This window comes from Pristiophorus japonicus, chromosome 8 (assembly GCF_044704955.1).
Source record: "Pristiophorus japonicus isolate sPriJap1 chromosome 8, sPriJap1.hap1, whole genome shotgun sequence".
Classification (NCBI taxonomy): Eukaryota; Metazoa; Chordata; class Chondrichthyes; family Pristiophoridae; genus Pristiophorus; species Pristiophorus japonicus.
The window spans coordinates 36,143,529-36,170,954 of record NC_091984.1 but is presented as its reverse complement, the minus strand read 5'-3'; the positions used below and the strand labels follow the sequence as shown (position 1 = coordinate 36,170,954).

The 27,426-nt window shown below is 46.8% G+C and overlaps 1 protein-coding gene across 1 annotated transcript in view; it reads left to right on the top strand.

Annotated features, from left to right (window-relative positions):
- LOC139268050 (AP-1 complex subunit mu-1-like) overlaps window positions 1-27,426 on the top strand; it is a 60,324-nt gene that overhangs the window by 15,443 nt on the left and 17,455 nt on the right. Inside the window, exons 4-5 of the mRNA XM_070886039.1 lie at window positions 18,119-18,266; window positions 19,933-20,059. Of these exons, the coding sequence (XP_070742140.1) occupies window positions 18,119-18,266; window positions 19,933-20,059 (275 nt within the window). The remainder of the gene's footprint in view (window positions 1-18,118; window positions 18,267-19,932; window positions 20,060-27,426) is intronic.

Genomic DNA, 27,426 nt, shown 5'->3' with positions numbered 1-27,426 from the left:
CCCAACTCAGGCGTTCTATAAGGGAGCGTAAACCACCAGAAAGACTTAACCTGTGATCCCAATTAGATTTTGGGGGGGGAGGTGATCTCATGTATTCAATCATCATTGTAACCCATGAGTAAGCTGACCTAAGTTGTACACCTTGAGAACATTGACCACAAGGGGTGAACTTGTGGGAGACACTCCTAACCTGGACTTTCCGGTATAAAAGGGGAAGCTCCACTCACCTTCATCACTTGAGGTCTTGGTAATAAAGGTAACTGGTCACAGAGTGACTTTCTCTCAAGTATGGACCGTGTGTGCATTTATACTGTATAGTAAGGACATATCACCCCCGACCCACGATCTCTTCTCCCCTGATCCACGATCTCTTCCCCCCCCCCGCCCCCCGACCCACGATCTCTTCTCCCCTGATCCACGATCTCTTCTTCCCCCCCCTGACCCATGATCTCTTCCCCCCCCCCCGACCCACGATCTCTCTGCCCCCGACTCACGATCTCTCCCCGCCCCCCCCCCCCCCCGGCCCCGACCCACGATCTCTCCCTCCAGACACACAATCGTTCCCCCCTGACACATAATCTCCCCCGCCCCCCTGCCACCATTCCCATTGATCATTCCCTTCCTCCCTCCTGATCTCCAGCTGCAGTCTACCAGTGCAGGCCCTCTCTTCCAGCAGCCAGTCAGCCTTTCAATCTGGCTAGCTGCCAGCCAGAGAAAAAAAAATTCAAATGAGGTGCTGCCGTTAAAGGATGCATTTATTTGTGCTGCCAAAATGGCCCATATGCTCCACCCTTTTTTTCTGATTGGTCCCCTTGGAGGATAAGCCACAATCTAAAGTTTCACAGGAATGTGTCACTGGAACCGCCCATCCCAAGGTCTTCCTAACTTTGCAAATTGTAATTCGATCCACTTTGACTTCCTGAAGCGACAGAGGACAGAGCTCCCCAGAAGACAGTAAGGGCCAGCAATAGTCCCATACCCCAGTCCAAGTGCATGCCTCCCCCAGCCAAAGTGCCTTACCCCAGTGCCTCCCCCACATTCTTTCCCCACCCCACCATAGATGGGGCATTGTGTACGGATTGTTAACAGGTTTATTGGATATGAAGTGAATAGTGAGTGTCGTGACTTCTGGATATCATCCATTCCAACGATGTCTTTTGTAGGGGGTTGGAAGAACGTGATCCATCTTCCCTGAGTTCCCTCTCTCCCCTCCGAACTCCCACCCCCGCTCCCCGGTCTCTATCTTTCCCCAGCCTCTCACTCTCTCCCCCAGTCTCTCGATCTCCGGCCTCTCTCTCTTGCTATCGGGCCCAGGACCGCCGCTCTTGGGTCCCCGTCAGCCGCTTTTGGCCTCCGCACACCGACCCCTTACACCGACCCCTCACAGCAACCCCTCACAGCAACCCCTCACAGCAACCCCTCACACCGACCCCTCACTGATCCCTCACAGCGACCCCTCACAGCGACCCCTCACAGCGACCCCTCACAGCGACCCCTCACACCGACCCCTCACACCGACCCCTCATTAAACCCTCACAGCGACCTCTCACACCGACCCCTCACAGCGACCCCTCACAGCGACCCCTCACAGCGACCCCTCACAGCGAACCCTCACACCGACCCCTCACACCGACCCCTCACTGATCCTTCACAGCGACCCCTCACACCGACCCCTCACACCGACCCTTCACACCGACCCCTCACACCGACCCCTCACACCGACCCCTCACACCGACCCCTCACACCGACCCCTCAACCGACCCCTCACACCGACCCCTCAACCGACCCCTCACACCGACCCCCTCACACCGACCCCTCAACTGACCCCTCACACCGATCCCTCACAGCGACCCCTCACAGCGACCCCTCACACCGACCCCTCAACCGACCCCTCACACCGACCCCTCACACCGACCCCGCACTGACCCCTCACACCGACCCCTCATACCGACCCCGCACTGATCCCTCACACCGACCCCTCACACCGACCCCTCACTGAACCCTCACAGCGACCCCTCACAGCGACCCCTCACAGCGACCCCTCAACCGACCCCTCACACCGACCCCCCCACACCAATCCCTCACACCGGGCCCTCACACCGACCCCTCACAGCGACCCCTCACAGCGACCCCTCAATCGACCCCTCACACCGACCCCTCAACCGACCCCCCACACCGACCCCTCACACTAGGCCCTCACACTGACCCCTCACACCGCCCCCCGACCCCTCACACCGACCCCTCACACCGACCATACTTGGAGCCTCAGGTCCTGCTGCTCAGCACCATGTAGCGGGAATGAGGCCGGGAGGGGGGGTGGAGCTTGTTGCCTGTCAGTCAAAAAAGTGCAGTACGGGCAGTGGGGGACGGACCATGACGGACAGCTGTCTGTCAAAGAAAAGTGCAGTACAAATAGTTTGTCCCGCTGTTAAATTCGGCAGGATCTCCATGTTACCCACAGTTCCATGTTTCCCAGTCGTGCAGTGTATCTCATTCCCTATAACTATTTACAAAAAACCTTTCCAAGGAGTATGTGATTTCCTTATTCTGCCTTCCAAGGTCAGAATATGTGGAGTTGGGACAAGTAGCAGAATGGATAACATGCTGGCTGCAAAACAGAAAACAAAGAGTAAGTGTTAAAGGTAGTTACTCAGACTGCAAAAGGTGGGAAGTGGTGTCCCACAGGGATCGAAATTACAATTTACATAAATTAGTTTGACTGGGAGTCGGAAGTAAAATTTCAAAATTTGCGGACGATACAAAATTGCGTAGTTAATACAGAGCAGGACTGCGACAAAGTACAGGAAGACGTGAATAAACATGCAGAATGGACAAGTAATTGGCAAATGAACTTCAGTAAAGATAAGTGTGAAGTGATACATTTTGGTAGGAAGAATAAAGAAATCACCTACTCCTTGGAAATAAGTGTTTAAATAAGGTACACGAACAGAAGGATCTGGGGTTCAAGATACACAGATTACTAAAAGTAGCAAAGCAGGTTAACAAGACCATAAAAAAGCAAAAAAGCACTGGGGTTCATTTCAAGAGGGATAGATTTGAAATGCAGAGAAGTTATGTTGAACTAGTATAGGACTTTGGTTAGGACACACTTGGGGCCCAAATTTCCCCAACCCCTTTTTCCGGCGCACTCTCCCGAGATGCGCCAACTTTGTGCGCTCAAAACGGCGCCAAAAAACTTACTGACAATTCTGGCCGCTCTGCTGTGTGTCCCGGGTCCTGGCGCGGCGTTTCTCGTGGAGTGGGGGGTGGGGGCGGAGCTACAGCCCTGCGCTGAAAACAGTGCCAGCAGCTGTCCGCACGAGCAGTGGAGTCTGCACACATGCTCCTCGCCCTTCCAGTTCTGCAGGCTGTGAGCAGGACCCGCTGCTCGCCACCCCGATCCCTGGCCGAATGGTCTCCCGCACCGGCTGGGGCGGGCCCGCTGTGGATCTCTCTTCCCCGCCGCCCTCCCCCGTTCACAGATGCCGCATTGAGCCTAGCCTCCTGGTGTGTGCCTTGCTGCCCCTATCCCAGGCCGAATGGCCTCCCCCACAGGCTGACCACTGTCAAGTTTAGTTGAAGGTAGGATTTACTTCAGTTCTTTATTTGTTAATTGAATTATTTACTTCAGTTCTTTATTTTTTATTGAATGCTTATTACTTTTTGTGCTGTGTTTAGTGCTTTGTAAGTCTTGGTGCTTTAAATGTACTAACCTGCGTTGATTTCTTAACTTTCCGCAAGGGTTTTCTGTGTGGCCACAACCGCTGGCCTAAGTTAGTTTGGAGCAATTATTAGCTGTTCAAACTGGCCTAAATAGCCAAAATGGCTGGTAACGCCCCCTTTTGCAAAAAAAACTAAACTTAAAAAAAATCCTAACTAACTCACTTACACTGGCGCAAATTAAATGTGCAGACTGAGGATGTTTAAAATACTCCAGAAAAATCAAGTTGCTCCAAAAAAAACGGAGCAATTCCTGGGCAAATTTGGGCCCTTGGAATGCTGTGAACAGTTCTACAAAAGAACATAAGAAATAGGAGCAGGAGTAGGCCATATGGTTCCTCGAGCCTACTCCGCCATTTAATACGACCATGGCTGATCCGATCATGGACTCGGGTCCACTTTCCTGCCTGTTCCCCATAACCCCTCATTCCCTTATCGGTTATCTATCTCGATCTTAAATTTATTCAATGACCCAGCTCTCTGAGGCAACGAATTCCACAGATTCACAGCCCTCTGAGAGAAAAAATTTCTCATCAACTCAGTTTTAAATGGGCGGCCCCTTATTCTAAGATTATGCCTCCTAGTTCTAGTCTCCCCTATCAGTGGAAACATCCACCTTGTCAAGCCCCCTCATAATCTTATACGTTTCTATAAGATCACCTCTCATTCTTCTGGATTCCAATGAGTAGAGGCCCAATCTACTCAACCTTTCCTCATGTCAACCCCCTCATCTCCAGAATCAACCGAGTGAACCTTCTCTGAACTGCCTCCAAAGCAAGTATATCCTTTCGTAAATATGGAAACCAAAACTGCACACAGTATTCCAGGTGTGGCCTCACCAATACCCTGTATAACTGCTTTTATATTCCATCAATTTTGCAATAAAGGCTAAGATTCCATTGACCTTCCTGATCACTTACTGTACCTGCATACTAAACTTTTGTGTTTCATGCACCAGGACCCCCAGGTCCCGCTGTACTGCAGCACTTTGCAATCTTCTCCATTTACATAATAACTTGCTCTTCGATTTTTTTCTGCCAAAGTGCATGACCTCACACTTTCCAACATTATACTCCATCTGCCAAATTTTTGCCCACTCACTTAGCCTGTCTATGTCCTTTTGCAGGTTTTTTTTGTGTCCATCTCACACATTGCTTTTCCTCCCATCTTTGTATCATCAGCAAACATGGCTATGTTACACTCTGTCCCTTCTTCCAAGTCGTTAATATAGATTGTAATTAGTTGGGGTCCCAGCACTGATCCCTGCGACACCCCACTAGTTACTGATTGCCAACCCAAGAATGAACCATTTATCCCAACTCTCTGTTTTCTGTTAGTTAACCAATCCTCTATCCATGCTAATATATTACCCCCAACCCCGTGAACTTTTATCTTGTGCAATAACCTTTTATGTGGCACCTTATTGAATGACTTCTGGAAGTCCAAATACACCACATCCACTGGTTCCCCTTTATCCACCCTGTTCGTTACATCCTCAAAGAATTCCAGCAAATTTGTCAAACATGACTTCCCCTTCATAAATCCATGCTGACTCTGCCTGACTGGATATGCTTTTCCAAATGTCCTGCTACTGCTTCTTTAATAATGGATTCCCAACATTTTTCCAACCACAGATGTTAGGCTAACTGGTCTATAGTTTCCTGCTTTTTTCTGCCACCTTTTTTAAATAGGGGCATTACATTTGCAGCTTTCCAATCTGCTGGGATCGCCCCAGAATCCAGGGAATTTTGGTATATTACAACCAATGCATCCACTATCCCTGACACTACTTCTCTTAAGACCCGAGGATGCAAGCCATCAGATCCAGGGGATTTGTCCACATTTAGTCCCATTATCTTACTGAATACCACCTCCTTAGTGATTGTGATTGTATTAACATAGAAACATAGAAAATAGGTGCAGGAGTAGGCCATTCGGCCCTTCGAGCCTGCACCACCATTCAATAAGATCTTGGCTGATCATTCACCTCACTACCCCTTTCCTGCTTTCTCTCCATACACCTTGATCCCTTTAGCCATAAGGGCCACATCTAACTCCCTCTTGAATATATCTAATGAACTGGCATCAACAACTCTCTGTGGTAGAGAATTCTACAGGCTAACAACTCTCTGAGTGAAGAAGTTTCTCCTCATCTCCATCCTAAATGGCTTACCCCTTATCCTTCGACTGTGTCCCCTGGTTCTGGACTTCCTCAGCATCGGGAACATTCTTCCTGCATCTAACCTGTCCAGTCCCATCAGAATTTTATATGTTTCTATGAGAACATCCTTCTAAACTCCAGTGAATAAAGGCCCAGTCGATCCAGTCTCTCCTCATATGTCAGTCCAGCCATCCCGGGAATCAGTCTGGTGAACCTCCGCTGTACTCCCTCAATAGCAAGAACGTCCTTCCTCAGATTAGGAGACGAAAACTGAACACAATACTGAACACAAGTTCCTCCCCGCCATAGCCCCTTGACTATCCACTGTTGGGATATTTTTAGTGTCCTCTACCATAAAGACTGTTACAAAATATTTGTTCAGATTTTCTGCCAGCTCCATGGTTCCCATTACTAATTCCCTGGTTTCGTCCTCTAAGGGACCAACATTTACTTTAGCCACTCTTTTATACCTGTAGAAACTCTTGCTATCTGTTTTTATATTTCGTGCTAGTTTTCTTTCATAGTCGATCTTCCCTTTCTTAATCGTTTTTTTAGTCATTCTTTGCTGGCTTTTAAAAGCTTCCCAATCTTCTGTCCTCCCAGTAATTTTGGCCACTTTGTATGCCCTTGTTTTTAATTGGATGCCATCCTTTATTTCTTTAGTTAGCCACAGATGGCTATCTTTTCTCTTACACCCTTTCTTCCTCACTGGAATGCATTTTTCTTGAGAGTTATGAAATATCTCCTTAAATGTACACCACTGTTCATCAACTGTCAAACACTTTAATCTATTTTCCCACTCCACTTTACCCAACTCTGCCCTCATACCTTTGTAGTCTCCTTTATTTAAGCTTAGTACGCTGATTTGAGATCCAACTTTCTCGCCCGCCATCTGAATTTGAAATTCAATCATGCTATGATCACTCATTCCAAGGGGATCCTTTACTCAAAGATTGTTTATTAATCCTGTCTCATTACACAGGACCAGATATAAGATAGCCTGCCCCCTAGTTGGTTACGTTACATACTGCTCAAGGTACCCATCCCTTATGCACTCTATGAATTCTTCGTCAAGGCTACCCTGACCAATTTGATTTGTCCAATCAATATGGAGGTTAAAATCACCCATGATTATTGCTATTCCCTTTTTCTGGTCTCCATATTATTAAAAATATATAAAGGCACTGGAGAAAAGGTTTACTAACATGCTACCAGAACTGAAAGATTATACCTATCAAGAAAGATTGAACAGACTGGGGCTCTATTCTCTAGAAAAGAAAGTTTGAGGGTTGACCAGACAGAGGTCTTTAAGATAATGAAATAATTTGATACAGTAGATGTTGAGAAGATGTTTCCACTTGCGGGGAAGACAAGAACTAAGGGCCATAAAAATAAGATAAATAAATCCAATAGGGATTTCAACAACAACAACTTGTATTTATATAGCGCCTATAATGTAGTGAAGCGTCCCAAGGCACTTCACAGGAGTGTTATCAGACAAAGAATTTGACACCGAACCACATATAGAGAAATTAGGGCAGGTGACCAAATGCTTGTTCAAAGAGATAGCTTTTAAGGAGCGTCTTGAAGGAGGAAAGAGAGGTAGAAAGACGGAGAGGTTGAGGCAGTGAGTTTCAGAGTTTAGGGCCTAGGCAACAGAAGGCGTGGCCACCAATGGTTGAGCAATGATAGTCAGGGATGCTCAAGAGGGCATAGAAACATAGAAACATAGAAAATAGGTGCAGGAGTAGGCCATTCAGCCCTTCTAGCCTGCACCGCCATTCAATGAGTTCATGGCTGAACATGAAACTTCAGTACCCCCTTCCTGCTTTCTCGCCATACCCCTTGATCCCCCGAGTAGTAAGGACTTCACCTAACTCCCTTTTGAATATATTTAGTGAATTGGCCTCAACTACTTTCTGTGATAGAGAATTCCACAGGTTCACCACTCTCTGGGTGAAGAAGTTTCTCCTCATCTCGGTCGTAAATGGCTTACCCCTTATCCTTAGACTGTGACCCCTGGTTCTGGACTTCCCCAACATTGGGAACATTCTTCCTGCATCTAACCTGTCTAAACCCGTCAGAATTTTAAACGTTTCTATGAGGTCCCCTCTCATTCTTCTGAACTCCAGTGAATACAAGCCCAGTTGATCCAGTCTTTCTTGATAGGTCAGTTCCACCATCCCAGGAATCAGTCTGGTGAATCTTCGCTGCACTCCCTCAATAGCAAGAATGTCCTTCCTCAAGTTAGGAGACCAAAACTGTACACAATATTCCAGGTGTGGCCTCACCAAGGCCCTGTACAACTGTAGCAACACCTCCCTGCCCCTGTACTCAAATCCCCTCGCTATGAAGGCCAACATGCCATTTGCTTTCTTAACGGCCTGCTGTACCTGCATGCCAACCTTCAATGACTGATGTACCATGACACCCAGATCTCGTTGCACCTCCCCTTTTCCTAATCTGTCACCATTCAGATAATAGTCTGTCTCTCTGTTTTTACCACCAAAGTGGATAACCTCACATTTATCCACATTATACTTCATCTGCCATGCATTTGCCCACTCACCTAACCTATCCAAGTCGCTCTGCAGCCTCATAGCATCCTCCTCGCAGCTCACACTGCCACCCAACTTAGTGTCATCCGCAAATTTGGAGATACTACATTTAATCCCCTCGTCTAAATCATTAATGTACAATGTAAACAGCTGGGGCCCCAGCACAGAACCTTGCGGTACCCCACTAGTCACTGCCTGCCATTCTGAAAAGTAGATTTAGAGGAGTGCAGACATCTCGGGGGGATGGGGGGGTGCGATGTGGGGCTGAAGGAGATTACAGAGATGGGGAGGGTGAGGCCATAGAGGAATTTGATAACAAGAATGAGAATTTTGAAGTCGAGGCTGTCATGTATTCAACTATCAGTGTAACCCATGTATAAGCTGACCTAAGTTGTACACCTTGAGAACATTGACCACAAGGGGTGAACTTGTGGCAGACACTCCTAACCTGGACTTTCAGGTATAAAAGGGGAAGCTCCACCCACCTTAATCTCTTGAGCTCTGGGTAATAAAGGTAACTGGTCACAGAGTGACCTTCTCTCAAGTATGGGCCTCGTGTGCATTTTTACTGTATAGTAAGGACATATCATTGGCGACGAGAAACTGGGATTTAAACCACGCGAGCATGGCCACTAGCAGCACAGAAGAGAGGTGCTGTGTTGGTGATATTTGGGACGACTTTATTGAGAGACTACAGCAAAGTTTTGTCACTAAAGAATGGTTGGGACAGGATTCGGCCGACAAACGCAGGGCTCATTTCCTGACGGTTTGTGGATCCAGAATGTACTCCCTGATGAAGGATCTTCTAGCGCCAGAGAAGCCAGCGGACAAGACATTCGAAGAGCTCAGTAAGTTGATCGGGGAACACATTAAACCGGCGAGCAGCCTGCACATGGTGAGACTTCGGTTTTACATGCACCGGCGGCGAGAAGGGCAAAGCGTTCCTGACTTCGTGGCAGATCTCCGGCGACTGGCGAGCCTATGTAAGTTCCCAAATGCATGCACAGCGGAGATGCTGCGAGACTCTTTTATTGAGGGCCATCGAGCACGCTGGGGTTTTCAGGAAACTGATTGAGACCAAAGACTTGACCTTGGAAGCGGCGGCTCTGATAGCCCAGACATTTATCTCAGGGGAGGAAGAGACCAGAATGATGTATGACAAAAATCTTGGCTCAATTGCGGCAAACGACCAGGGTGTCAACATTGTTAACGCGGCACACAATTCTCTAGGCAGACAAGGGCAATCGGACATGCTCCAGCATGTAGTCGAACCCAAAGGGGGAATTCAGCAGAGACAATGGCTAGCTGAACGGCGATTCATGCCATCGCAATGGACAATGCAGCCAGTAATGGGGTCATCAACACCTGTTAATGGTGCTCTTAAGGGCAGTTACAGAGGCAGTTAGCGACGATCGACTGGTAATGGACCTTTTGTTTCCAACAATGGGGCCTTCAGCTCATGCTGGAGGTGTGGAGGCAAACACCCAGCCAGAGCTTGCAGGTATCAGCAATATACCTGCAGAAACTGCAATGTCAGCGGTCACTTGCCACGTATGTGCAGGAAGCCTGCAGCCAGGTTGATGTACGAGGAGGACGGGCCCGATGTAAGCCCTACGAGGCCAAATGAATACTGGGGGAAATCGCTGGAAGCTGAAGTTCAGCGAGTTCATGTGGAGCACATGTACAGTTCATATATGAAGACGCCACCGATAATGACAAAAGTGCTCCTCAATGGCATCCCGGTATTAATGGAGCTAGACACGGGGGCCAGCCAGTCCCGGATGAGTATCAAATAGTTCGAAAGGTTGTGGGTGTCCAAGGCCAGGAGGCCAAAATTATTGCCGATTGATGCACAGCTACGGAGATATACAAAGGAGATCATTCCGGTGCTAGGCAGCGCCATGGTAGTCGTGGCCCACAAAGATTCGAAGAACAGATTGCCACTCTGGATTGTCCCGGGGGACGGTCCTGCACTACTGGGGAGGAGTTGGCTTGCTGTCATGAACTGGAAATGGGCCGATGTCAATGCAATTTCTTCTGTGGAGCGAGTATCATGCTCACAGGTCCTGGACAAATTTGACTCATTATTTCAACCCGGCATCGGCACTTTCATGGGGGCCAAGGTAGTGATTCACATAAACCCAGACGCCAGGCAGTACACCACAAGGCCAGAGCGGTGCCGTACGTGATGCGGGAAAAGATAGAAGGCGAATTGGACCGCCTGCTGAGGGAAGGCATCATCTCGCCAGTAGAATTCAGTGACTGGGCGAGCCCAATCATGCCAATGCTCAAGGCGGATGGGTCGGTCAGGATGGGTGGCGATTACAAGGCCACCATCAATCGGGTGTCACTCCAAGACCAGTACCCGTTACCGAGAGCGGAGGACCTCTTTGCGATGCTATCCGGTGGCAAACTTTTTTCAAAATTGGACCTGACCTCAGTTTACATGACCAGGAGCTGGCGAGTGAGTCGAAGAAGCTGGCCACCATCACGACACACAAGGGGTTGTTTGAGTATAGCAGATGTCCGTTCGGGATTCGTTCGGCCGCCGCGATTTTTCAGTGAAATATGGAAAGCCTCCTCAAGTCGATTCCAAGGACGGTGGTTTTTTAAGATGACATCCTCATCATGGGTCATGATACTGAAGAACACCTCCATAACCTGGTGGAGGTGCTACGCAGACTGGACCGGGTAGGGCTGCGACTGAAAAAGGCGAAGTGCGTCTTCCTAGCTCCAGAGGTAGAATTCCTGGGGAGGCGGGTAGCAGCAGACAGGATCAGACCCACTGCGTCCAAAACGGAAGCGATCCAAAGAGCACCCAGACCCTATAACACGATGGAGCTGCGTTCGTTCCTGGGGTTCCTGAACTATTTTGGTAACTTTCTTCCCAAAATGAGTATGCAAAGGTCACGATTGGGTCTGGGGGTCAGCCAGGAAAGGGCTTTTGTTACAGCACGCAATTTGTTATGCTCCAACAAACAGTTAACATTATGTGACCCGTGTAAGAAACTTGTTTTAACGTGCGATGCGTTGTCCTATGGGGTCGGGTGTGTGTTCCAGCATGTGAATGCCAATGGTCAGTTACAGCCGGTAGCTCATGCCTCCAGAAGTCTGTCCCAGGCAGAAAGGGGCTACAGGATGGTAGAAAAGGACGCACTAGCATGTATATATGCAGTAAATAAAATGCACCAGTACCTGTTTGGCAGGAAATTTGAGCTGGAGACAGATCACAAACCCCTAACGTCCCTTTTGGCTGACAACAAGGCCATAAATGCGAAAGCATCGGCCCACATACAGAGGTGGGCACTTACGTTAGCCGCCTATGACTACATAATTTGGCACAGTCTGGGCACTGTAAACTGCGCCGATGCACTCAGCAGGCTCCCACTAGCCACCACTGAGGGGGCAACTGAGCATGATGCTGAGATGGTCATGGCTGTTGAAGCTTTCGAAAGCGAAGGCTCACCTGCAACAGCCCGTCAGATTAAAGCCTGGACAAATAAAGACCTGCTACTGTCTTTAGTTAAGAAATGTGTCCTGAATGGGGACTGGGCAGCCACGTATGGGGCATGCCCTGAGGAATTTAAACCGTTCCATAGGTGCAAGGATGAACTCTCGATTCAGGCCGATTGCTACTGTGGGGAAACCGCGTAGTCATGCCCCAGAAGGGCAGAGAGGGGTTTATCAGAGAACTTCACAATGAGCATCCGGGCATTGTCATGATGAAGGCAATTGCCAGGTCACACGTTTGGTGGCCAGGGATAGATGCAGACCTGGAACTTTGTGTTCGCAGGTGCAACATGTGTGCTCAGCTGGGCAACGCACCCAGGAAGCCCCCCTTAGCCCCCGGTCCTGGCCTGCCAAGCCATGGTCACGTATCCATGTGGACTACGCAGATCCTTTCATGGGAAAAATGTTTTTGGTTGTAGTAGACGCCTACACCAAATGGATTGAGTGTGCCATTTTAAATTCAAGCACATCTTCTGCCACGGTAGAAAGTCTATGGGCAATGTTCGCCGCCCATGGACTACCGGACGTCTTGGTCAGCGACAATGGCCCGTACTTCACAAGCACTGAATTCCAGGACTTCATGGCAGGCAATGGAAACCACCATGTCAGAACGGCACCATTCAAGCCAGCCTCAAACGGCCAGGCGGAACGAGCAGTGCAGATAATCAAACAGGGGATGCTCAGAATCCAAGGGGGTTCCCTACAAAGCCGCTTATCATGCCTCCTGTTGGCCAATAGATCCCGACCACACTCGCTCACAGGGGTTCCACCCGCAGAGCTGCTAATGAAAAGGATGCTCAAAACCAGGTTATCCCTTATACACCCTACTATGAAAGAAATTGTTGAGAGCAGGCATCAGTCACAATGTGACTACCATGACAGGAATGACCCTGTTTTTGTCCTTAATTACGCTGCAGGGCCCAAATGGCTTGCAGGCACTATGATTGCCAAAGAGGGGAATAGGGTTTTGGTAGTTAAACTTATCAATGGACAAATCTGCCGCAAATATGTGGATCAAACTAAAAGGAGGTTCAGCAACCCCATAGAAGAAGCAGAGGAAGAACACGATGTAGCGTTCACTCCACCACAGGTGACCGAACACCGGAACCAAGTGGAGGAGAGCCCAGTCACTGTGGGCAGACCGGACAGGCCTGAGGCACCGCAAACAGTTCTCAGGCCAGCGCCCAACAACCGGAGCCCCAACTCTGGCGCTCTGCAAGGGAGCGTAAACCACCAGAGAGACTTAACCTGTGATCCCAATAAGACTTTGGGGGGGAGGTGATGTCATGTATTCAACTATCATTGTAACCCATGTGTAAGCTGACCTAAGTTGTACACCCTGAGAACATTGACCCCAAGGGGTGACCTTATGGGAGACACTCCTAACCTGGACTTTCAGGTATAAAAGGGGAAGCTCCACCCACCTTCATCTCTTGAGGTCTGGGTAATAAAGGTAACTGGTCACAGAGTGACCTTCTCTCAAGTATGGGTCTTGTGTGCATTTATACTGTATAGTAAGGACATATCAGAGGCATTGCTTAACCGGGACTTGCTGCGAGTTAGATGATGGGCCGCTGAATTTTGGGTGACCTCAAGTTTACGTAGGATAGAATGTGGGAGGCCATCCAGGAGTGCATTGCAATAGTCAAGTCTAGAGGTAACAAAGGCATGGATGAGTGTTTCAGCAGCCGATGAGCTGAGACAAGGGCGGAGACGGGCGATGTTACGAAGTTGGAAATAGGCGGTCATAGTTATGCTGCAGATATGAGGTCGAAAGCTCATTTCAGGTCAAATATGACAGCACGGTTGCAAACAGTCTGGTTCAGCCTCAAACAAAAGGTGGGAAGAGGGATGGAGTCAGTGGCTAGGGAAAGGAGTTTGTGGCAGGGACCGAAAACAAAGGCTTCAGTCGTCCCAATATTCAGGAGAAACATCTTTACCCAGAGAGTGATTAGAATGTGGAACTCGCTACCACACAGAATAGTTGAAGCGCCTAACATAGATGCATTTATGGGAAAGCTCGATAAACACATGAGAAGATCCATGTATTCCATTCCCAGAAAATGTGGCTTCATGTGGACAGTATCAATCGTCATTTAGAAAGGCACAGATTAATCAAGGACAGCCAGCACAGATTTGTTAAGGGAAGGTCGTGTCTGACGAACTTGATTGAATTTTTTGAGGAGGTAACAAGGAGGGTCGATGAGGGTAGCATATTTGATGTAGTCTACATGGATTTTAACAAGGCTTTTGACAAGGTTCCACATGGCAGACTGGTCAGAAAAGTAAAAGCCCATGAGATCCAAGCGCAATAGGCAAATTGAGTCCAAAATTGGCTCAGTGGCAGGAAGCAGAGGGGAATGGTCGATAGATGTTTTTGTGACTGGAAGGTTGTTCCCAGTGGGGTTCCGCAGGGCTCAGTACTAGGTCCCTTTCTTTTTGTGGTATATATCTATGATTTAGACTTCAATATAGGGGACATGATTACGAAGTTTGCAGATGATACAAAAATTGGCCGTGTGGTTGATCGTGAAGAAGAAAGCTGTAGACTGCAGGAAGATATCAATGGATTGGTCAGGTGGACAAAACAGTGGCAAATGGAATTCAATCTGGAGAAGTGTGAGGTAATGCATTTGGGGAGGGCTAATAAGGCAAGGGAATACACAATAAATGGTAGGATACTGAGAAGTGTAGAGGAACAGAGGGACCTTAGAATGCATGTCCACAGATCCCGGATGGTAGCAGGACAGGGCATATGGGATACTTTCCTTTATGAGCCAATACATAGATTTTAAGTGCAGGGAGGTTATGCTTGAATTGTATAAAATACTAGTTAGGCCACAGCTAGAATATTGCATACAGTTCTGGTCCAGTTCTGGTCACCACATTACAGAAAAGATGTGATTGCACTGGAGAGGGTACAGTGATTTACGAGGATGTTGCCTGGATTGGAGATTTTTAGCTATGAGGAAAGATTGGATAAGCTGTTTGTTTTCTTTGGAACAAAGGAGGCTGAGGGGAGACTTAATTGAGGTGTATAAAATTAGAAACATAGAAATTTACATAGAAGGGGGCCATTTTGGCCCATCGTGTCCACGCCGGCCAACAAAGAGCCGCATGGTCCTTGGTCAGCAGCCCTGAAGGTTACATAGAAACATAGAAACATAGAAAATAGGTGCAGGAGTAGGCCATTCGGCCCTTCGAGCCTGCACCGCCATTCAATGAGTTCATGGCTGAACATGCAACTTCAGTACCCCATTCCTGCTTTCTCGCCATACCCCTTGATCCCCCGAGTAGTAAGGACTACATCTAACTCCTTTTTGAATATATTTAGTGAATTGGCCTAAACAACTTTCTGTGGTAGAGAATTCCACTCTCTGGGTGAAGAAATTTCTCCTCATCTTGGTCCTAAATGGCTTACCACTTATCCTTAGACTGTGACCCCTGGCTCTGGACTTCCCCAACATTGGGAACATTCTTCCTGCATCTATCCTGTCTAAACCCGTCAGAATTTTAAACGTTTCTATGAGATCCCCTCTCATTCTTCTGAACTCCAGTGAATACAAGCCCAGTTGATCCAGTCTTTCTTGATATGTCAGTCCCGCCATCCCGAGAATCAGTCTGGTGAACCTTCGCTGCACTCCCTCAATAGCAAGAATGTCCTTCCTCAAGTTAGGAGACCAAAACTGTACACAATACTCCTGGTGTGGCCTCACCAAGGCCCTGTACAACTGTAGTAACACCTCCCTGCCCCTGTATTTAAATCCCCTCGCTATGAAGGCCAATATAAACCTATAAACAATGATGGAAAGGCAAAGACCACCCAGCCCAACCAGTTCGCCTCACACAACTGCGACACCCCTTATACTGAAACATTCTACACTCCATCCCAACCGGAGCCATGTGATCTCCTGGGAGAGGCAAAAACCAGATAAAAACCCAGACCAATTTAGGGAGAAAAAAATCTGGGAAAATTCCTCTCCGACCCATCCGGGCAATCGAAACTAGTCCAGATCACCCTGGCCATATTCGATTCCCTGTAGTACTTACCATTATATCTGCGCCGTCCAACCAGTCTAATCCCGATTACCAGCTCTAGGTCCGTAATCCTGCAGGTTACGGCACTTTAAATGCCCATCCAACCATCTCTTAAAAGTGGTGAGGGTTTCTGCATTAAGAGGGGCCTAGATAGAGTGGATAGGAAGAACCTGTTTCCTTTAGCAGAGAGGTCAATAACCAGGGGACATAGATTTAAAGTAATTGGTAGAAGGATTAGAGAGGAGCTGAGGAGAACTATTTTCACCTACAGGGCTACGGAACATGAGCTGGAAAGTGGGATAAGGCTGTATAGCTCTTTTTCAGCCAGCACAGACACGATGAGCTGATTGGCCTCCTTCTGTGCCGTAAATTTCTATGATTCTATGAATCAGTGTCTTCCATTCCCAGAATGTGGAGATCAGTGTATTCCATTCCCACAATAATTTAACTGGTAGAAACATCCGAGTCGGAATTTGTTGAGACTTGCTGTGAACGTATTTAACTCGTGAGAGGGGGGATCCTCATTACAGTAAACAGCTGCTGCTCATTAGAGTTTCTCAGTGTGTGACTGCCCCCTTTGGAGAATTCAGTGTTCCACTGTAAACTGTAAACAATATTATTTTGGCTGTATCATGAAGCTCCTTGCAAACACACTTGTGTTTTTAAATTATTGGCACAAACCACTGCTAGGAATGATGTGAAGAATTTTATAAATCGTTGATGTATTTTCCTGATTAAATTGTATAGTAAGTAATATGTGGTTCAAACTGAGGGGGTATCTCAAATCAGAAATGTGCCAGGAGAGGGTGCGGATGTTGAAGCTCCAATCTGTTGTACTACAGTATGGGAGGAAATAGGATTTCAGACACATTTCTACACCAACTTAACTCTCTGTTCAAGACAATCAGGTGCACGTTCCACAAAGTGATATGTTATGTAAACATTCACAAACCTACCTGTAAAATATTCATAAACAAGTAGTACATTTCATTTGACAAAGAATTAAGTTGTTTAGATGTTTCCAACCTTTACGGTGCACTTATTAGACAAACACAGAGAATAAATGTTGTGAACCATTAATCAAAGCTCTGCTGTTCACTGCTGACTTTTTGAAAAGAAAGAAAGAAAGACTTGGATTTATATAGCGCCTTTCATGACCACCGGACATCTGAAAGTGCGTTGCCTACTTATCTATCCTTCCTACCTACCCTATCTCTCTCTCGATCTCTACATCGCTCTCTCTACATCTCTCTCTCTCGATCTCCCTCTCTCTATCTCTCTCTATATCATTCGACTTATGCCCAAATTGCCGCAAAGTTGATGGAACAAATGCTCCGCGCGTCAGTTGTGATGGCCTAAAGTCCGAGCGCAGAGCCAGAGTTTTTTTGTGGGCTCAGGTCCAAGCACTTCTCATGGGTCCAAAAGATAAAAACTGAACATTTCTTCGGTCTTTTTTTTAATGACCTGAAGTGGTCCTTTTAAATTATCCATAATCTTTTAAAAGAATTTATTGATTAGGTTTCAACGATGGTGCAGTGAGTGTTGTTGGAATTTACTTCGCCATGTTTTTTAAAAATTCATTCTCCTCATGTGAGTGTCACTGGCATTTATTGCCGATCCTTAGTTGCCCTGAGAAGATGGCTGTGTGCTTTCTACTTGAACTGCTGCAATTGTGGCGATTTGAACAAACTGAGTGGCTTGCTGGGTGACTTCAGAGGCAGTTAACAATCAACCACATTGGTGTGGAACTGGACTTTCCTTCCCTAAAGGACACTAGTGAACCAGTTGGCTTTTTATGACAATCCAACAGCTTCATGGCCAATTTTACTGGTCCCAGCTTTTTATTTCTAGATTTTTAAAACTGAATTAAAATTCTCAAAATGCCAGGGTGCATGATTTGAACTCCCGTTCTCTGAATTCTGAGTACAGGCCTCTGGATTACTAGTTCAGTAACATAACTACTACACACTATGCCCTATATGACACCAATGTCAGGTGATCTAAGTTTAAGTGTGGTGCTGTGTTACTAAAACATATCAAGATGCAGTGACGAAATGCATCTTAATTCTACTTTTGGAGAATTCCACTGATCATTAATGGACATTTTTTATTTTTAACCCTTGATTTTCAGGTACATCATCCAGCAGGGGCACAAGCTGGAAGTTGGAGCACCACGCCCCCCTGCTACCCTCACAAACGCAGTGTCCTGGAGATCAGAGGGTATAAAATACAGAAAGAATGAAGTGTTCATCGATCTGATCGAATCAGTCAATTTACTGGTAAGCACCAGTGACTGTAACAGTGGCACCTTGCAAGCCACCTCAATCTTCTAGCGAGCATTGCACAGGGAGGGAAGTTTTCTTTACAGCCTGACAGGATTGTAATGTACGTTTCGTTGTTTTGTGAAAAGGTCTCAAATGACGTTGACTCTGTATGAATTGGACTATAAATTCTTTGTAGTTAATATCAGGCTCTGAATATAGGTGAATATGTTAGTGAAAGGGGTGTTATATAAGCTGATGTACATGCGTAAATAGAAATGGAATATCAGAGAGTTAAAGGATTCCTCCTTCCATCCAAGCATCAAAATTAACAATTGCAAAAAGTACCAGAGAAAAATTTGTTTGAGGAATGTTACAAACTCGGGTTTGTTATGAATACCTTCTTGGATTCACTCCCTTAAGTGATTACTTAGAATTACAGAAAGATACAGCACAGAAGGAGGCCATTTGGTCCATCGTGCTTGGACAGCTCTTTGTCAGAGCTCTCCAATTAATCCCATTCCCAAGTTCTTTCCCTATAGCCCTGCATTTTTTTCCCTTTCAAGTATTTATCCAATTCCCTTTTAAAATTTACTATCGAATCTGTTTCCACCACCCTTTCAAGCAGTGCATTCCAGATCATAACAACCTGCTGGGTAAAAGAAATTCTCCTGCCAGTGAAAACTGTTTCTCTCTTCTTTTCTTTTATTAGTTCATGGGTTGTGGGTGTTGCCAGTAAGGCCAGCATTTATTGTCCATCCCTAATTGCCCTTGAAAAGGTGGTGGTGAGCCGCCTTCTTGAACCGCTGTCCTTTGCAGCCGTTTGGTACAACTGAGTGGCTTGCTAGGCCATTTCAGAGGGCAGTTAAGAGTTAACCACATCGCTGTGGGGTCAGGAGTCACATATAGGCCAGACCAGGTAAGGGCGGCAGATTTCCTTCTCTAAAGGACATTAGTGAACCAGATGGGTTTTTACGACAATCTAATAGTTTCATGGTCACCATTACTGATCCTAGCTTTTTATTGCAGATTAATTTAATTAATTTGAATTTAAATTCCCCAGCTACCGTGGTGGGATATAAACTCATTAGTCTGGATCATTAGTCCAGGCCTTTGGATTACTAGTCCAGTAATATAACCACTATGCTACCATTCCCAGTGTGTCAGTGTGAGTTAACTTCTTTAAGAGTTGACTCAAATTGTCCTATATCTATTGTATGGTAGTAAAACCCAGGTTGAACCTTGTGATTTGGATCAGGTTCTCATGTCTTTCACCCATGAGTGGGTGAGGCCATATAAATCTAATAGATCACTGGATTTGATGGCAAGAAGTGTAGAATATAAAAGTCGAGCTAATAATGGTGAATCTATATAAAACCTTGCGTAGGTCACACTGTGTGCAGTTTTGGGCTCCATGCTACAGGAAGTATGTTGAGGAAATAGAGAAGATACAGCACAGATTCACTAGGATGCTGCCTGGTATGAGCAAACACAAATATGAAGTAAGTTGGTCCTTTGAAGTGGGAACATTCCGCTAAGTTTTCTTTGAGGGCATTTTAATTGCGAAGCTGCACACTTCCCGTCGGGTAGGGTGGGATTAAATGTGTGAGTGTCGGCGTGCTCGGTGATCCTGACTTTCTGCGTATTGTATGGTGGCCTGCCTCATCATATCCTGTTTCACCAGGTGAGTGCAAATGGCAGCGTCCTGAAAAGTGAGATTATTGGAAACGTAAAGCTGAAGGTCGTCCTATCAGGAATGCCAGAACTGCGACTCGGACTTAATGATAAGGTTCTGTTCGAGATCTCTGGAAGTAAGTAAATGTGGAACAATCAATAGTGAACGCATTCATTTTAACAAAGCAAAATAGTGCGTGTGCTGGAAATCTGAAATAAAAACAGAAAATGCTGGAAATCCTCAGCAGGTCAGGCAGCATCTGCGGAGAGAGAAACAGAGTTAACGTTTCAGGTCGATGACGCTTCGTCACAACTAGAAAAAGTTGGAAATGTAACAGAATTTTAAGCAAGTGTAGGGGCAGGGAAAGGGGGGAAACATAGAAACATAGAAAATAGGTGCAGGAGTAGGCCATTCGGCCCTTTGAGCCTTCACCGCCATTCAGTAAGATCATGGCTGATCATTCACCTCAGTACCCCTTTCCTGCTTTCTCTCCATACTCCTTGATCCCTTTAGCCATATCTAACTCCCTCTTGAATATATCCAATGAACTGGCATCAACAACTCTCTGCGGCAGGGAATTCCACAGGTTAACAACTCTCTGAGTGAAGAAGTTTCTCCTCATCTCAGTCCTAAATGGCTTACCCCTTATCCTTAGACTGTGTCCTCTGGTTCTGGACTTCCCCAACATCGGGAACATTCTTCCTGCATCTAACCTGTCCAGTCCCGTCAGAATTTTATATGTTTCTATGAGATCCCCTCTCATTCTTCTAAACTCCAGTGTATAAAGGCCCAGTCGATCCAGTCTCTCCTCACATGTCAGTCTAGCCATCCGGGGAATCAGTCTGGTGAACCTTCACTGCACTCCCTCAATAGCAAAACTGAACACAATATTCCAGGTGAGGCCTCACCAAGGCCCTGTACAACTGCAGTAAGACCTCCCTGCTCCTATACTCAAATCCTCTAGCAATGAGGGGGAGGGGAGGAATGAACAAAAGGGAAGGTCTGAGATAGAATGGAGGGCAGGAGAGATTAAAAGAAAGAAAGACTTGCATTAATATCGAGCCTTTCACGACCAACGGACGTCTCAAAGCGCTTTACAGCCAATGAAGTACTTTTGAAGTTTAGTCACTGTTGTAAAAGATAAAAAGGATGATGGTACATGGCAAAAGGAGATGGTATTGGGACAAGTTAAGAAACAAAAATGACCCTAAATGAGGTGCAAATGGGAATATCAGAATCATCAACAGCTGCCATGTGAGAGAAAAAAAATATGGGCAGGGGTTATGGTCTGAAATTGTTGAACTCAATGTTGATTCCAGAAGGCTGTAAAGTACCTAATCGAAAGATATAAGAACGTAAGAAATAGGAGCAGGAGCCAGCCACTTGGCCCCTCGAGCTTGTTCCGCCATTTAATAAGATCATGGCTGATCTGAGATGAGGTGTTGTTTATCGAGCTTACATTGAGCTTCGTTGGAACAGTGTAGGAGATCAAGGACAGAGAGGTCAGAGTGGGGGTGGAACGGAGAATTAAAGTGACAGTCGACTGGAAGCTCAGTGTCATGCTTACCGGACTGAATGGAGGAGTTCTGCAAAGTGGTTACCCAATCTGCATTTGGTCTCCCCAATGTAGAGAAGATCGCATCGTGAGCAGCGAATACAGTATACTAAATTGAAAGAAGTACAAGTAAATGGCATGTTGGCCTTCATAGCGAGGGGATTTGAATACAGGGGCAGGGAGGTGTTGCTACAGTTGTACAGGGCCTTGGTGAGGCCACACCTGGAGTATTGTGTACAGTTCTGGTCTCCTAACTTGAGGAAGGACATTCTTGCTATTGAGGGAGTGCAGCGAAGGTTCACCAGACTGATTCCCGGGATGGCGGGACTGACCTATCAAGAAAGATTGGATCAATTGGGATTGTATTCACTGGAGTTCAGAAGAATGAGAGGGGACCTCATAGAAACGTTTAAAATTCTGACGGGTTTAGACAGGTTAGATGCAGAAAGAATGTTCCCAATGTTGGGGAAGTCCAGAACCAGGGGTCACAGTCTGAGGATAAGGGGTAAGCCATTTAGGACCGAGATGAGGAGAAACTTCTTCACCCAGAGAGTGGTGAACCTGTGGAATTCTCTACCACAGAAAGTAGTTGAGGCCAATTCACTAAATATATTCAAAAGGGAGTTAGATGAAGTCCTTACTACTCGGGGGATCAAGGGTTATGGCGAGAAAGCAGGAAGGGGGTACTGAAGTTTCATGTTCAGCCATGAACTCATTGAATGGCGGTGCAGGCTAGAAGGGCTGAATGGCCTGCTCCTGCACCTATTTTCTATGTTTCTATGTTTCTATGTTTCTTACTACTAGGGGGATCAAGGGGTATGGCGAGAAAGCAGGAATGGGGTACTGAAGTTGCATGTTCAGCCATGAACTCATTGAATGGCGGTGCAGACTCGAAGGGCCGAATGGCCTACTCCTGCACCTATTTTCTATGTTTCTATGTTTCTATAAATCGCTGTTTCATGTGGAAGGAGTATTTGAGGCCCTGGATAGTAGGAAGGGAGTAGGTAAAAGGGCAGGTGTTGCATCTCCTGTGCTTGCATGGAAAGGTGCCGTGAGAAGGGGAAGGGGTGATTGAGGAGTGGACCAGGGTGGCGCAGGGGGAGCGGTCCCTTCGGAATGCTGAAAGGGGAGGGAAGGGGAAGGTATGTTTGATGGTGGGTTCATGTTGGAAGTAGCGAAATAGCAGAGGATGATACTTTGAACGTGAAGCTGGTGGGGTGGAAGGTGAGGACAAGGGGAACCCTATCGTGGTCCTGAGAGGGAGGGGATGGAGTGAAAGCAGAAGTGTGGGAAATGAAATGGACATGGTCGAGGGCCATGTCAACCATGGTAGAGAGGAATCCTCAGTTGAGGAAAAAGGAAGACATATCGGAAGCACTTATATGGAAGGTGGCATCATCAGAGCAGATGTGACGGAGGCAGAGAAACTGGGAGAATGGAATAGAGTCCTTGCAGGAAGTGAGGTGGGAGGAAGTGTAGTTCCGGTAACTGTGGGAGTCAGTGGGCTTATAGTGGATGTATGTCAATAGCCTATCCTCAGAAATGGAGACAGAGAAGTCGAGGAAGGGAAGGGAAGAGTCGGAGATGGACCATGTGAAGGTGAGGGAAGGGTGGAAATTGGAAGCAAAGTGAATGAAATTTCCTAGTTCAGGGCGAGAGCAGGACATGGCACCAATACAGTCATCAAAAAGACAGGCATAGCTAGGACCCATACGGGTTCCCATAGCAACACCTTTAATTTGAAGAAAGTGAGTGGAGTCAAAGGAGAAGTTGTTCAATGTGAGTTGTTCAGCCAGGTGGAGGAGGGTGCTGGTGGATGGAGACTGGTCGGGCCTCTGCTCAAGGAAGGAGCGGAGCACCCTCAGGCTGTCCTGGTGGGGGATGGAGGTGTAGAGGGATTGGACGTCCATGGTGAAAAGGAGACGGTTGGGGCCAGGAAACTGGAAGCTGTTAAAGTGGCAGAAGGCGTCGGAGGAGTCGCGGATGTAGGTGGGAAGAGACTGGACAAGGGGAGAAAAAATAGAGTCGAGATAGGAAGAAATAAGTTCTGTGGAACAAGAACAGGCTGAAACGATGGGTCTACCGGGACAGTCCTGTTTGTGGGTCTTGGGAAAGAGGTAAAAGCGGGCTGTGCGGGGTTGGGGAACTATAAGGTTGGCGGCTGTGGAGGGAAGATCTCCAGAGGAGATGAGATCAGTGATGGACTGGGAAACGATGGCTTGATGTTCGGTAGTGGGGTCCAGGGGGAGGTAGGACAAGATGTCGGAGAGTTGGCGTTCAGCCTCCGCAAGGTAGAGGTCGGTTCGCCAAACATCAACAGCGCCACCCTTGCCATTCATTTTAATCCTAGCTCTGTCTAAAAGATAAGGTAAAAATATCGATGGCGATTGGGTGGTGCTGTGGACTTGAACATTGAACTGTGACCTGATCACTGTAACTCAAGCTTGAAAATACCGAGACTGATTGAATGATGCTTCTCGTGTGCTCCCCCATGCTCTCACTTCCCCTCCCTCCCTCTCTGATACTTCCAGAGTTCTAAATGAAGTGATTTGGAGCAGCCTTCATCCAATTCCAAGTGGGTATAAGTTCACAGCCCACAACTCCCTATAGATCAGCATCAATTAGGACTACATTTTCCGTCTCATTCAGCGATGTCCCAGGATAGCTAGTGTGGGAAATGGAAATGTCACACCATGCATCCTGGCTGGCCTCCCATGTTCTGCACAATGTAAACTTGAGGTCATCCAAAACTTGGCTGCCCATGTCCTAACTCGCACTAAGTCTTGTTCACCCATTACCACAGTGCTCATTGAGCATCCCCAATTTTAATCGCTCCAGCATTGGTGGCCGTGCCTTCAGCTGCCAAGATCCAAAGCTCTGTAATTCCCTCCCTAAACCTCTCCGCCTCTCTATCTCTCTTTCCTCCTTTAAGATCCTCCTTAAAATATACCTCTTTGACCAAGCTTTTGGTCATCTACCCAAATATCTCCTTATGTTCTCGGTGTCAAAGTTTGTTTTAAAACACTCCTGTGAAGCGCCTTGAGACATTTTACTACATTAAAGGCGCTATATAAATACAAGTTGTTGCTGTTGTTGTTACTTGCAGTCAGGGATCCTCTTCTGAGGTTGGGGCTGAGTGATTTTGGTGCGGTGTCGAGGGATATTTGCCCTGGAACTAACTCATGCCATCCCTGACCAGAGGATGCTTGATGCTGACACAGAGCACTAAAAGAAGATCCAGTGCTCATTCCACAGCAGTGACATTTATTCATCTCCTGATTAGTGTACAGATAGAAACATAGAAAATAGGTGCAGGAGTAGGCTATTCGGCCCTTCGAGCCTGCACCACCATTCAATATGATCATGGCTGATCATGCATTTCGGTACCCCATTCCTGCTTTCCCTCCATACTCCTTGATCCCTTTAGCCGTGAGGGCCACATCTAACTCCCTTTTGAATATATCTAACAAACTGGCCTCAACAACTTTCTGTGGTAGAGAATTCCACATGCCCACAGCTCTCTGAGTGAAGAAGTTTCTCCTCACCTCGGTCCTAAATGGCTTACCCCTTATCCTTAGACAGTGACCCCTGGTTTTGTGACCACTTGTCAACAGTTGGCAATGTTTCTGAATGTGAGTAAGCAGTTCTGACGAGGGTCAGTTGAATTTATATCTTCTGACAAGTACAAGCATTTCATGGTGGCTCCTTGTCAGTCAGAAAAACTCATTTTGGCATCTGTAGGATTTTGACTTCAGACAGCAACTAATGGAAAAATGGTGGGCAGGAGGGCAAAGGACAGCCAGGAAACAATGAAATGTATTTAAGAATGGAAACTGATACTAGGATTATGTAGGTAGACGAGTAATGGGTTTTAGTTGTTGGAGTCCTCAATGGCAAGCTACCAACTCACTAGATTGTGGGATTGTGAAATGGGGAGATTTGAACTTTTGTTTATTTTTCCTCCTACCTCTCCATTCCTTGATTTCTACTTTCTACACTAGCGACATTTCAACTGAACATTACTTGTGTCTCCTTACAGATGGCCTGAAAATGATCCCTGCATAAACTCTTCCCCTACAGGGTGATAATGTGCAAGGAGCAGATGTCAGCACCTGTGCCCTGAGCAATCCCACAGGATGAAGTTTGGCAACTCAGTCCCGTTACATCATGCTGGTCTTCGAATTTGTCATATAATTCACAGCGCACTTGCTTTCTTGTGCAAAAATCAGTGTGTGTATTAGATGTGTGCTGTGGTCAACAGTGCTAGCATTCAAATGCTGATTTACTTTGGCTACAAGTACATTTTTACACCACTGGTGCCATATTTATCAATAGCCGCTTTTATACAGCATGATATCTGTGCTTGTGCCACCGTCTCCTGATGTTTGGGTCTCGCACAACCAAAGTAAACTAAGTGCGGCATTCACTAAGACAGGCCTCCAAGTAGTCTCACTAAAACGATCAGTAGCCAGCTTTAAGGAATTCAGTAGGTTTATTTTTGGAATACCATCAGCGACACTAAATTTTCATGTTGGAAGACAACAGCACTTCACACAATATTGATTGTGGAATGAAGGCAACGCAACAAGTTCTGGGAACAAAACTATTTTGACATATTGGCTCCCAGAAGTTGCCTTGAGCAGGATCAGCAAAATCTGGAAAAGGAAAGCTTTGCCTTATATAGACACTGTATCAATGAACATCCTTCGCTCTCTCCGCTTACTATTAATTGTAAAGTCCTTACTCTACAGTCTGAAACCACACGAGGCATATTCTGGGGACAAGGTCACTCTGTGACCTTAACTCTTTATTTACAGGACTCCAAAGCCGATGACCTTGCGTGGGACCTTCCTTTTTATACCTGTGAGATCAGGTAAGGAGTGTCTCCCACAAGTTCACCCCTTGTGGCCAAGGTATGCATCTAGGTTGAGTAATACAGTGGTGTTACATTGTGGTTACATACATGACATCACCTCCCCCCCCCCCCCCAAAGTTTTATTGAGATCATAGGTTTAGTCTTTCAGGTGGTCTACGCTCCCTCGTGGAGCGCCGCAGTTGGGGCTCTGGTTGTTGGACACTGATGTGAGTGTCTCTTACCTGTGGTGATTCCGGCCTGTCCGGGTTGACAACAGGGACTGTGCATTCTTCTGATTGCTCTTGTTGCTCATTCACTGGCGGTGTTGTGAGCTCCATCTCATGGTCTTCTTCAGGTTCCTCCGTGTCGATGCTGAACCTTTTTTTTACTTAGTCCCGATGCTTACGGCATATCTGACCATTGTTGAGTTTTACCACGATGGCTCTATTCCCCTCTTTGTCAATTACAGTGCCCTCAAGCCATTTGGGACCCATGGCGTGATTGAGGACGAATACCGGATTATTTATTTCTATACATCTCCCCCTCGAATTACGGTCATGGTACTCGTTTTGTGACTTGCGCTTGCCCTCAACTATGTCGGTCAGGACTGGGTGAATGAGGGACAACTGAGTTTTGAGTGTCCGTTTCATTAGTAGCTCTGCGGGCGGGACCCCCATGAGCGAGTGCATTCGGGATCTATAGGCCAGCAGGAGTCGCGATAGGCGGCATTGTAGGGAGGGTCCTTGAATCCTGAGCATACCTTGCTTAATGATTTGGACCGCACGTTCCGCCTGGCCATTGGAGGCCGGCTTGAACGGTGCAGTCCTGACCTGCTTGATGCCATTGCCCGACATAAACTCTTGGAATTCGTAGCTTGTGAAACATGGGCCATTATCACTAACCAGGATGTCCGGCAAGCCATGGGTTGCAAAGATCGCACGTAGGTTTTCCACGGTGGTGGATGACGTGCATGAATTCAGAATGATGCACTCGATCCATTTCGAGTACACATCTACCACAATAAGAAACATCTTTCCCATGAACGGGCCCGCGTAGTCAACATGAATGCGTGACCATGACCTGGTGGGCCAGG